Source organism: Coturnix japonica, chromosome 1, assembly GCF_054131305.1.
Source record: "Coturnix japonica strain WE chromosome 1, WE-NBRP24, whole genome shotgun sequence".
Taxonomy (NCBI): domain Eukaryota; kingdom Metazoa; phylum Chordata; class Aves; order Galliformes; family Phasianidae; genus Coturnix; species Coturnix japonica.
The window spans coordinates 175,208,399-175,221,927 of NC_140663.1; the positions used below are offsets into that span (position 1 = coordinate 175,208,399).

A 13,529-nucleotide genomic window follows, 5' to 3' on the forward strand; every position below is an offset into this window, starting at 1 on the left:
CATCCTTGGAGGTGTTTAAGACCAGGTTGGACGGGGCCCTGGGCAACCTGATCTAGTAAAGGTGTATGTTTGGTGGCCCTGCTAGGCAGGGGGGTTGGAACTACATGATCCTTGAGGTCCCTTCCAACCCGGGTCATTCTGCGATTCTGTGATTCTGTATTAACACATCTCAATTAAATGGGCATCTAGAAGTAGCCGGCTGAGTTACGAAGAGAGCAGGATCTGATATCATCTGCAAGAGCAGCCTCTTATTGCCCTTGGATCAGTAGTTTAAATAGAAAACTAGTCAGTTTCTGGGCAAAGTGAAGTTTGCACATTCCCTCCACCTCCTTGTGCCTCCAGGCAGATAATGCACCTTACTGACCCCACAGGAGGGGCAGTGAGCGTTCAAGGCAAGGGATGGTACCTACACTCCTTTACCTGGCTGTGAGAATTGGGTCCTATTTTTCTGTATTTTAAACCAGACTAACACAGCACCTCTTCAAATCATCTCAGCTTCACTGTCTTCCAAGGGCATCCTTCTACTTTTGTTTCTTTCTGCATAAATGAACTACTTATAAGCAACAAATCAGAGCTTTTTGAAATATAGAATAATGAGGAATTTTCAAAGACCTGGCAGATATTATTTTAGAAATTATCTCCCTTACATGCAGGAAAGTATGCTTTTAAAACTTATAATTTTTTATTTTTTTTTTGAGTATACAGGGTATATATATGTGTGTGTGTGTGTCTTTTCAATGTTTGCCTTTCTCTTTTCATTTCAAATTATAGACCATGGCATTATTGCAGCTCGCAGTAATTTTGAGTTGAACATGACATTATTTCCATATAATGAATTAATGCATAGTATGCAGCTACCTACTTCCATTTTATGGCATTTTTACCCTCAGGATTCTATGAAAGAAAAGTTCCTACCATTTTTTTATGTTTCTTCTCGTAACGTAGCACTATCATAATGCCATTATATTCCCCTTTTCACAGGTGGCAGTGAAAGGAAATTCTATGTGCAGTCATTAGAGAAGCTGAGATTCAATTTTTAACAAATACTAGAAATTATTGAGTATTCATTACCAAGCGCTCTTACACTGGATTTTCTAGGAACTTCTACAAGAAAAAGTCATACTTGACAAATTATGAATTCATCTTTTCTCTGTTAGTATACATTAAACTATTGATTTCTCCTCTCAGTGGGGAAAGAAATGCTCAAAACTGGAAGGATATTTTAAAAAATACTGGCATTATATGAAGGGTAAAATAGCATTCCATGTATATAGCCAACAAAACAGATTGGAAATGGAAAATGTGAAGGGAAGAAGCAGAGATAAGGGCAGACCCAACTGGCACACTTAATTTGAGCGTCCTGGCCTTTGACATGCAGATGGAGTCTCATGTCCATCCTATGTCCATCACCTTGGGAGACCAACATGGATGACCTGTGTCTGGAGCCTGTGGGACCTTGAAGCTCTTGTAATGTCAGTGGACCTGGGAACTTTTGGGGTGTGCAGCAAACAAAGCTCAAGCCTTCAAAATTCCCTAGCAAAAAAGCAAAACTTACTTAATGAGTTCAGTACCTCCAGAATTATGAACATGCTGTTGTGCACATTTGGCTTTTGGAGTCTGAACAATGCTATAGGTGCTGATGTATTTTCTTGTATCTGGCACGTAGATATTTGATTAATATTTATTCAGTATTCAAGATACAGTCCCTGGAAACAAGCAGCCCATACACCCATTGTTTTATATTGCTCCTTAATAGACATGCCTGGCGTGATAGCCCTGAGCTGAGTCAGTAGCTCTGTTCAGTTTAATAACTTCACTAGAAACATTGCATCCTGTTCAATGGAATGATTTGATTATTTCATTATGTCTCCTCCAAAGAAAATATAAACTCGTGGCTGTAATGATTCTCACGTGGCACTTAGACCCATTTATCCTTCAAAAAGTTGGAGCTTCCTGCCCCAAGCTGCTTGCTGCCTTGCTTCTGCACAAGTCTGGTAATCCATGTGCAAACAGGACCGCTGGGGCACCCTCAGCCTCCTCAGCACAAAATCTGTTTTCCTGCCTCAAGCTGCTCAGGGCAAGCTGATCCCATTGGCTTTGCACTGCTGGGGTGATGCTCTGCCACGCCAGATCAGCGCTGGGCAGCAGCCTGGAGCTGTTGGATACGAACAGCTGAGTCCTACTGAGGTTGTCAACCATTTCCATTCGTCAGGAAAAGTGTGTCCTTTGAGCGTGACATTTGCTTGTTAGATTGGTTTTAAAGCCACAATCAAAAAATCTTTTCTATTTTATAGTATCATATTTTTTTTCCTCCTAATTCCTTTGGATCACCACAAAGCAATCAGAAGGGCTACGTGTAGTTAAAGAGCTTTCCCCGTGTCACCAAAACCAGAGCTCATCTTATTATTAACGTGGCAATAATGTATTTCTTCTGTCCTGTTCAGTTTTGCTTTCACGGTGCCTTCAATTCAATGGGAGGAATGGCATTTATTTTGTGTTTTCTGCAGAGCTGAATAGGTGGCCATAGCTTAAAACATAAATACCAGCCATAAAATAACACAGAAATAGCAAGATCCACAGACTTTTTTTTTATTGTTGATGACTTGACACAAATACATTATTCATCTCTGGCAGTTATTGCACTATAAAGTCTTTACCTCTCATAGAAATAATGATTATAGGATCACCTCTAAAAAAAATATGAAATGAGCATAATTCAGCATTAGGTGCAAAAATTATCTCGTGAGCTGCTGAACCTGACATGGATTTTACAGGTCTAACAAAATGAGAGCATGGTTCTGTTTCCTTGCAGGGCTGTGTTTCTTTGGTCGTACTGAAGTGAAGGAAAGAATCATCAGCTTTTAAAGCACTTCTTAGCCAACCACGCTGTGAATAAAGGGATTTTGCACTGAAACTTTGCAGTGAAGCACAGACCAACTTTATAGGCCTTGTATTTCCTATAAATCACTTTTCTAAGATACTTTCACTTCCACGTTATAGTTGGAGCTGGTCTAATAATTTCAAAGACCAGTGTCAATGCCTTTTCCTCTTCATTTCCTTGTGGCTGGACATCTTTCCTGCATCTTTTATCCTCCCACCTTTCCATTACACTTCAACTGAAAAAATCTGGGAATGCAGAACTAGTGGGTCAATGAGGCACAGAGACCCAAGATATTTTGGATGGCACAAATGTCATTTCTGTCCAGCAGTGACCACATTGCTTGGCTGATTGGAGAGGCAGACCCTGCCTTCATCTTCCCCTTTCCATCCCTTGAGGAGTAAGGCACACATCAAGTGTGGCAGTAAGGCTGAAATACTGGGAGAAGTTTTCAAACCCGTGAAGACCTGTGCCTTTAGAGACTGAGCCATTAGGGAGCTGTTTTGAGAGCAATGATCATTTAACTGTGTTTTCTGGAAGGGATGTTCTTTTCCCTTTGGATCGTCTAGAACTGTCAGTCACCAGTATTGCCAACTAACATGGCTCCACAGATTTCTGGGAGCCAATTATTGACAAGGCAGAGCAGAGGCTGATGCACACAGTGAGGAGATGGAGAAACTGGACAGCAGTCATGGAACCAAGCCCAGTCAGGGGTACATAACAAATCGGATGAAGAAGATCCATTGTTTTTTGATATTACCAGATTAAACTTCATCTAATGAGACAAAGATGATCAAATCCATTTCTGAAAGTGTTACTGTAAATTGATTAAATGAGTGCTTTCCTCCAATATTTGGAATACCGCCTTCATTAGCCATGGTCATATAAACCTTACATTCTTTTTTCTCCTGCCCTTCTTCAGGCAATTTAAGCAATGTGTTTTCATTGGAGCGTTTTGTTCAGCTGTGTGTACTGTTTGTTTTGTAGAATATCAGAGAGTGCTGATGGCTTCTTGAAAAAGGTTAACAATTAAAGTCCTTACACACATAAGAAGCCATCAACATCTCCTAGCCCTTCAGTGTCGGGACCTCATAAAGAGCTTCATTGAGCTGGTTGAACAAACAGAGCAGATCCTCTATCTTGCTGCAAACAACGTAACATTGACTTTCTTTTACTGAGCCGGGTCAGAGCTCTCCTAAACTTTGCTCTTCATCATACAGTGTTTTTCTCCCAGGTCTCCCGGGCTTCTCAGAAGGTTGAATGACAAGATCTGCTGCAAACCACATCTGCCAGAGCAACTTTAGCAGATCCCTTGTTGGGACTTGGTTGAATATCAACACATTCAGTCTCATGTCAGACTGACAGGTACATTCCGGTGCTCTCCTTATTGGCAAGGTTCTCTGCTGAGTCTAATTCATTATTTCAATCCTCACTGCCCTACATGTGACATAGCCTTTCAGAAACACACTTGTGTTACCCGTGGGGATGATGGAGTCTTTCTGGATGGCTACTTCTCAATTTATTTATTTTTTTTTTCATTTGAGCATACCTTTCTTCTCTAACAACAACAAAAATACCTTTCATCAGGACCTTTTCTATTCTTTCTTCTAACCTTAGCTCCCAAAATCAGAAGACTTCTAGATCAGCAGAGGAGCTGTCAATTTAAGCTTTTCCTACAGCTAAACTGGAGAACCTGGAAAGGAATTAGTTCAGACCAAGAAAAGCCTATCAAGAGATGCTTTGGTACAGTTAAGGAACAAGTGGGCAGAGCTTTCTTTCCAGACAGAGCTTCTTATTACAGACAGCTTTTGACAGGGTTACTGCCACAAGCAATAAACTTGAAGATCTGTATGTTCTGCAGTTTTCTTCTTTTCCTCTTCTGTCAGCTCAGACATTCTCTGTGTGGCCATGTGTTTGATTGTGATGCCCTTTAGCTTTTATCTGGCATCCTACCAGCTTTTCTGTCTGTCCAGGACCAGACAACTCTGAAGTTGTTTGACGTGAGACAGGTGCATTTAACCCAACATGGCCAAGGTATATTTTGCTGCATCCTGTGTTCTTATCAAACAAACGAGTAACAATAGCTAAAGCCACCAGACTGTGTTTCTAACAAACAACTGCAATAATCTATATTTATTGGGAACATTTCCCAGAATGTCACAGATGAAGTACCTTGAAACTGTTAAAATCCCTAGGCAAGCAAATAGCAGATTGCTACAATTATCCTTTCCATGTCCCCAGAAGGAGATGCACCTCAGTACTGATTTTGCAGGTGGAGTACTAGAACACATACAGACAGTCTGATGTGTCCTGCGTTGTGCAGGTCTGTAAAAGAAATAGAGCTAAGACTGACTAATTTCAACAGTAAGGCTGTTACAAGCAAGGGTGCTGAGGCCCTGGCACCACTGCCCAGTGAGCTGTGGGTGCCCCATCCCTGGAGGTGCATAAGGCCAGGCTGGGTGGGTCCTGGGCATCCTGAACTTGTTGGGGGCCAACCAGCCCATGGCAGGGGTTGGAACTGGGTGGGTCCCTTCCAAATCAAACCATTCTATGATTCTATCATTCTAAGAAGTAAGATTTTCACTCCATAGTGCTCTACTGAAGGTTCATCTCAACGCGTCTATCCCAGTAAATATGAAGTGGTAGAAAAGATCAAAGAGATGAAAAGATTTATGGCAGCAAATTAAAATACTTACTATGAGTAACTTGGCTGAAGCTGGCTAAGTCGTGATAACTATCTCCATACATCATTGAGGAAGAAGGCACAGTGAGTTCTGGAGGAAATATTTTGAGGCTCTACGGAAATTGATTGGGGTAAGATTTCCCCTTGGCACCTATTCTCAGTCAAGGAAAGAATATACATTTCTTCCAGCAAAAAAAAAAAAAAAAGAAAGAAAGAAAGAAAGAAAAAGAAAAAGAAAAAAAAAAAAAGATATAAAATGTGTAGAATTTTCTTTCCACAATGAAAAAATGTTCAGCAAAAGCAGTATTTTTGTCTATTTCACAGTGCCAAGCGCAGTGTCAGCAGAAAACATCTATGAATAAGGGGTGTTGGAAGGGCCAGCATCTAAGTTATGAGACATTGGGTCAGAGTCAGTATTAAAGACAAATCTTTAATAAGAATCTGTGAAATGGCTTTTGGGGATTTACTTTTCTGGCTTCTGTTCTAAAACTCTTCAGGTCTGCTCAGATTTTGTAGAAAAGTGAAGCAGCCTATTGAACTTTCCTCATATCTTACCAATGGGAATGTAAAGGTATCATTGCATCTCTGTCTACTTTGCTTCTGTGTCCCAGCTCTCACCAGGAAGGCTTAACTTTTCTAAGTTTTAAAGAAGGACTTCAATCCTGCTCTTCAGAAAGCAGTGGTATAAAGTTGTATGGTACACCACCTGAAATAGCAAGTTGACAACATCTTGGGGTTTCTGAGAAGTTTTTATCGACAAATTAAAATAAAATAAATAGGGAAGGTATGATTTAAAAACCGATGGAGTAGTGTTCATTGTAAAACAAGAATCCGTATGGCCTGATATGAAAGTACTGAAAGAAACAAGCAAACAAAAATGAGACAAATGAAAACCAGAGGCAGTAGATAGAAACTTTTATTATTTCAATGGGAAGCCAAGGCTCCAGCTACGAGAAATTTAATTTTGCTCAACTGTAGAAAGCACTCTGAACTGGCAGGCCTTCACTGATGGAATAAATCTCTTCTATTAACATGAGAGATAATTTTATGTAAATATATCGGGAGACCTAGCAGAGCTGAGCGTCTTAGCAGTACCACTTAAATTGTTTGTAGCATAATTGCATTTAGACCAAGGTCTTCTGAAGGAAATGGCTGACTAAATTAGCATTAACCAGGTTCCTGGGGGGCTTGGCGCGTTGTGGGTAGTCGATCTTGCCTCCAGAAAGGACACGTTGACACTAGAGAAGCCAGCTGCTTCCCACGCATTGTGTTCACTACTTTTCCCAAGCGGGGCAAATTCTATCACCTAGGGAAGGAGGAGAGTTGAGAATCTAATCATGCTTTGGTTTTCTTCCAGTTCCCATCCCTCCTGCCTTTAAGTGAATTCAGATTTGTGCTTATTGCTCCAGCTTTCTTTTTTATCACTGTGGTTTGGGAAGGACATCCCCTTTGTGGGAACATCTTCCCCTATAGCACGTAAGTAAAGCTGTTGTTGTAGTCCTCTAGAGGACTGGTGGATGCAGCTGCTTCTCTGAGAAGAGATGTTAACCTCATCCTACTTAGTGAGCGCACAGATGTGCTGCGAAGCATTGGCTGGAATGGGAATCCCGTCTCTTGCTGGAAGGTGGGAGTTTAAATTCATTTGTTAAAGCTGCAAAGTTCAGTGCTTGTCCACACTGTGCTGATTGCTGTTACTGAAGAAATAGTTATCTGTGATATGTAATAGAGCAGATGCTGGCTGATATAAAGCACATCCCCCCACCAACAGAAGCTGAGGATATAGGCTAATGCTTTTGCAGTATTACTTGCATGTTTGAACTGCTTGGATGTGTTTTATGTATGACAGCAGGACATGACAGCAACATTTCGTGTGTTTTCCTTTCCCTGCTTTTAACTCTTGGATGGAAGGAACAATAAATGGAAGGGTTCTTCCTGGGTTTGCAAAAATACGTGAAGTTGTGTTAGAGCCTTCAGTGAGAAAGGAAATAGAAATACAAAGAATAGTATTAACTACAAGCTGGGTTCAAGTCTTTTCTTTCACGACTCCTACTGATGTTATATCAGAGAAAACTCAGTGACAGAAAAATCACTTCTATTATCTCATTTTCCTGTGTTCTATTCCAAAACTGTCTAGGAAACAAGTCACAATTCACATTGCTGGCACATTCTGGTAACGCTTCGAGAATTTCTGTTAATATTTAAGCTCTCCATTTACATCAGTAGGAGTTTTAAGACTCCCTGAAAAATAGTCTGTTTGCTGTGCTGTGGAAAATACAACTAACACGGCATTTACTTAATGGAAATTATATGTTATCTCCTTGCATTATACAGTATCAGATTTTTAGATGGACTCAAGGAAAATAACTTGATCCTTCAAGTGTTTATGAAAGCAGCTTTACAAAACATTGCAGGTATCATCCTTTGCCTGAATGAAGAAGTAAACTGGCATTTCTCAGCTCAAGTGAGTAGATAGCAAGTGCAGCTTGGGATGATTTACTCTCGCTGAGATCTGGTCCTGCACCTGCAGAAACATTACCTTTCAATCCCAGCTCTTCACCAGGACAGCAGTTAGGAAAATCACTCACCGGCTCATGTTAGCAGACTGACACCACTATTTGCTATTGTTTTTCAGAAAAAAAATAGTTGCCCTCAACCAAAAATTGGGCTCAGACAGTCTCATAGACGCATGATGCTTTGTCTCTGCAGGAAGCTCTTCAGGTTGCAGCACGATAATGACTTAGAGGTCTGGAAGCAGACTTTGGAATGAGAACACAGAAAAATCTGTCTTTGGCTTTGCTGCAGATTTTCTGACTGACCTTGGGCAATCGAAATGCACTCTGCTTTATTTCCTCTCTTTGTAAAATATCTGTCGTGCAGGATTAATCAATATTTGTAAAGATCCTTGCAATATATAGATAAAAGAGCATAGAGTAATCGGAACATACGTAGCCTATAAAATATTGCAAGCTACCAAACTTGGAAAGAAAAAAGGTAGGAAGGAAAATCCTGTCTTGTTAGAGTTCTCAGTTCCTTAAGCATTGTTGTAAGGAACCTTTGTGAACCTAGAAAATGATCTGTCATGTTTTTCACCACTGGTAACTGAAGGGTCTTTGTGGAATCTGTAAGAAACAAGCCATCAAGTCTATTGTGCTTCTTATTCCTGAGAGCTTTTGTGTCATAAATGTATCTGTTCATACTGTGATCCTGTTTGCTTTGATTACAACCTGTTTTGCCCTCAGTTAGGGCAGTATTGTCAAGATACTGGCGCTTGGTTAGAGCAAATTCCAGTGTGACATTGTGAACCCTACAGAAGCTCATGGTTATATGCTACAGCAGTTGTATTTTTCACGAAAAGGTTAAAATTGAACCTCCATTCTGATATCAAATATCCTTATGCAACTCCTGAGAAAGATTTTCTGGAGCAGCGGGCCACCTTCAAGGCAGATTGCTTGGCCCTATGCTTCCAAGCCTCAGTAAGTGTACATGTTGTCTAACTGACAGAAATTCCTAGCCACAGAAGTAGAGAAAAATGCCCCCACTTGTCAAAAGAATGACCATTCCTTATCATTTCTCTCCTTCCTCCAGACATGCATGCGTGATTCGAGGCCAGGTGATGACAGTGGATGGAACCCCCCTGGTTGGAGTCAACATCAGTTTTGTCAACAATCCTCTTTTTGGATACACGATCAGCAGACAAGATGGCAGGTAGGATATCTTTATAGGATTTGCAGTGTTCAAGCTATGATTAAGCATTTAATACAGCCAACACTAAAGAAAAACTTCAAAGGGCACACTTGTTGTTGATGCATTTTGAAGATGTTGATGCAGTTTTGTTGTTGTTTGTTGTTTAGTCTTATTTTTTATTACTATTAACTTTGTGATATAGACTAGAATCATTAACCAGCAATTAGGAAATGCACTGCACATGCATGTAAAGAAAAGATGTCTCCTGCAGTTTGTCACGGGTTACTTAGATTTACCTACGCCCGTGACAGGGGAAGCCACCCCACGCCCCCCCCCCCGGGGCCTGGAAAGGAGGGGGAAAAGGGGAGTGGGATAAAACAGCGACAATCTAAGGAGGAAAAACTTATTTTACTAAATATGATATCGAAATACAAGATAACACAATATAATATAATTAAGGCTAACAAAATCGAACGAAACAGAGAGAGAGAGAGTCTCCGAAAACCGAGAGGCCTACTGTGAACTCTAGGCGACACGGCTGGAACGCTTCCCACTCTCCGAGAAGTTCGAGAGAAGAAGGAGGGCACTCCAGCCTGGGAACGAGATTATATAGAGTCCTGGTCCCGTGACTTATTGTTACTCCTGTTGTTCTCTGGGATATGTAGTCTTCTTCTGTGGACTGCACATTCAACAGAAGTATCCATACTTGACATGATGTTATGATGTGGAATACTGATAGCAAAATTACAAAATTACAAAACCATGACATTCCACCCCTTATTCTACATTATTACATCATTACATCATCTACATATATACATCATATATATATACATATATATACACGTATGTAAAATTGTGATAGCTAAATAGTAGAATTGCATGTAACATAACTAAATGTACAACTATAATAACTAAAATACACTACACATGCAAACATATATATATATATATAGATACATAAAATTATTGACTGCACTCCCCCAGCATCAAATTCCCTTGTGGCACACATTGAACATCCCCATCCTTCTGCATTACCCACCAAGTGCACCCAGGTCCCTGGGCAAAGACAGTTCCACGGATAGGTTTGCCCTTTCCAGAAGCTGGAAGGACCCAAACAGCTTTTCCCAACATGTTCTTTACATGTATAACAGGGACCTTATCTCCTTCTACAGTGTGTAGGGGGCTAGATTGACTAGGACCATCACGATTGACAGATCCTCTAGTATTGACCAGCCAAGTGGCTTCTGCCAGATTCTTCTCCCAGTGCTTAAATGTTCCACCACCCATTGCTTTCAACATAGTTTTCAACAACCCATTATATCGTTCAATTTTACCAGAAGCTGGTGCATGGTAGGGAATATGATAAATCCACTCAATGCCATGATCTTTGGCCCAAGTATTTATAAGAGAATTTTTGAAATGTGTCCCATTATCAGATTCAATTCTTTCTGGGGTGCCATGTCGCCACAGGACTTGTTTCTCAAGACCTAATATGGTGTTTCGAGCAGTTGCATGGGGTACTGCGTATGTTTCAAGCCACCCAGTGGTTGCCTCTACCATAGTGAGTACATAACACTTACCACTGCGAGATCGTGGCAAGGTGATATAATCAACCTGCCACGCCTCCCCATATTTATACTTTTGCCATCGCCCTTCCTCCCAGAGAGGTTTCATCCTTCTGGCTTGTTTAATTATGGCACATGTTTCACAATCATGAATAACCTGCGCAATAGCGTCCATGGTTAAGTCCACCCCTCGGTCTCTGGCCCACTTATATGTTGCGTCTCTTCCTTGATGGCCTGAGGTCTCATGAGCCCATCGAGCTAGAAATAATTCGCCCTTATTCTGCCAATCCAAGTCGATTTGAGCCACCTCAATTCTAGCAGCTTTATCTACCTGATGGTTGTTTTGTTGTTCTTCAGTAGCCCGACTTTTGGGCACATGTGCATCCACATGACGCACCTTTACAACCATATTCTTCGTTCGGGAAGCAATGTCCTTCCATAGTTCAGCGGCCCAAACAGATTTTCCCCTCCGTTGCCAGTTATTTTGTTCCCACCGCTGTAACCACCCCCATAAGGCATTTGCCACCATCCATGAGTCAGTATAAAGATACAGCATTGGCCACCCCTCCCGTTCAGCAACATCTAAGGCCAGCTGGACAGCTTTTACCTCTGCAAACTGACTTGATTCTCCCTTACCTTCAGTGGCCTCTGCAACCTGTCGTGTGGGGCTCCACACAGCAGCTTTCCATTTGCGATGCTTCCCTACAATGCGACATGATCCGTCTGTGAATAGGGCATATTTCTTTTCATTTTCTGGTAATTCGTTGTATGGTGGGGCCTCTTTAGCACGTGATACCTCTTCTGCTGGTGATGTTCCAAACTTTTTATCTTCAGGCCAGTCCATGATTACCTCTAGGATTCCTGGACGATTGAGGTTTCCCATTCGCGCTCGCTGTGTAATCAGCGTAATCCACTTGCTCCAGGTGACATCAGTAGCATGATGGGTGGAGGGAACCTGTCCTTTGAACATCCAGTTCAGCACTGGCAGTCGAGGTGCCAAAAGGAGCTGTGTTTCAGTCCCGACTACTTCGGAAGCAGCCCGAACCCCCTCATACGCGGCTAAGATCTCCTTCTCAGTTGGAGTGTAGCACTCTTCAGACCCCTTATATGATCGACTCCAGAATCCCAGGGGTCGGCCTCGGGTCTCTCCTGAGGCTCTTTGCCACAAACTCCAAGTAGGGCCTTTCTCTCCAGCAGCAGTGTAGAGGATGTTCTTTACATCCTGTCCAGTCCGTACTGGCCCCAGGGCTACAGCACGGGCTATCTCTTGTTTAATCTGTTCAAAAGCCTGCTGCTGCTCAGGGCCCCATGCAAAATCATTCTTCTTCCGCGTTACCTGATAAAGGGGGCTTACAATGAGGCTGTAGTTTGGAATGTGCATCCTCCAAAAGCCTACTGCACCCAGGAAAGATTGTGTCTCTTTCTTGCTAGTTGGTGGAGACATGGCAGTGATTTTGTCGATCACATCTGCTGGGATGTGACGACGTCCATCCTGCCACTTTATACCTAAGAACTGAATTTCCTGGGCAGGTCCTTTTACTTTGCTTCGCTTAATAGCAAAGCCAGCTTGTAGAAGAATCCGGATTATCTGCTCTCCTTTTGTGAAAACTTCTTCTGCTGTATCGCCCCACACAACAATGTCATCAATGTACTGCAGGTGTTCAGGAGCACCACCCTGTTCCAGTACAGTTTGGACCAACCCATGGCAAATGGTTGGGCTGTGTTTCCACCCCTGGGGCAAACGGTTCCAAGTATACTGAATGCCCCTCCAGGTGAAGGCAAACTGTGGCTTGCATTCTGCGGCCAAAGGAATAGAAAAGAAGGCATTGGCAATGTCAATGGTGGCATACCATTTGGCTGCTTTTGACTCCAGCTCGTACTGGAGTTCCAACATGTCCGGCACAGCAGCGCTCAATGGGGGTGTGACCTCATTCAGGCCACGGTAGTCTACTGTCAGCCTCCATTCTCCACTGGCTTTACGCACTGGCCATATGGGACTGTTAAAAGGTGAGTGAGTTTTACTGATCACTCCCTGATTCTCCAACTGGCGAATCAAATCATGAATGGGGAGCAAGGAATCCCTGTTGGTGCGATACTGCCGTCTGTGCACTGTCTTTGTAGCAACCGGTACCTGCTGCTCTTTTACTCGTAGCAGCCCCACAACAGACGGGTCCTCTGACAGGCCAGGCAAAACAGACAGCTGCTTAATGTTGTCCATGTCTACAGCAGCTATCCCAAAGGCCCATCGATACCCCTTAGGATCCTTGAAATGCCCCCTTCTGAGGTAATCAATACCCAGTATACATGGAGCCCCTGGGCCAGTCACAATAGGATGTTTTTGCCAGTCTTTGCCAGTGAGGCTTATTTCAGCCTCCAGCACAGTCAATTCTTGAGAGCCCCCAGTCACTCCAGAAATATGAATTGATTCTGTCCCTTCATGACTGGAGGGCATTAGGGTGCACTGTGCACCGGTATCCACCAGTGCCTTATATTTCTGTGGTTCTGATGTGCCAGGCCATCGAATCCACACAGTCCAATAAACTCTATTATCCCTTTCCCTCCCCTGACTGAGGGCAGGGCCCCTCTATTGGTTACCTGTGATGACTGGAGCAACTCCACTGGTGGTTGGTATGTCTAGTAGTTCTTTCACCCGTGCTCGTAGTGCAGAAGTAGGCTGATCATGCCACTTCCTCATGTCTTCTCCACGGTCACGTAG

General features: G+C 42.5%; 1 protein-coding gene across 22 annotated transcripts in view; it reads left to right on the forward strand.

The window, feature by feature from the left end:
* Positions 1-13,529, forward strand: part of TENM4 (teneurin transmembrane protein 4) — a 1,507,827-nt gene that overhangs the window by 1,408,291 nt on the left and 86,007 nt on the right. For all 22 annotated transcript variants that reach the window (XM_085509480.1, XM_032442260.2, XM_015852440.3 and 19 more), the window contains one exon: positions 9,147-9,266. In XM_085509480.1, the coding sequence (XP_085365606.1) occupies positions 9,147-9,266 (120 nt within the window). The remainder of the gene's footprint in view (positions 1-9,146; positions 9,267-13,529) is intronic.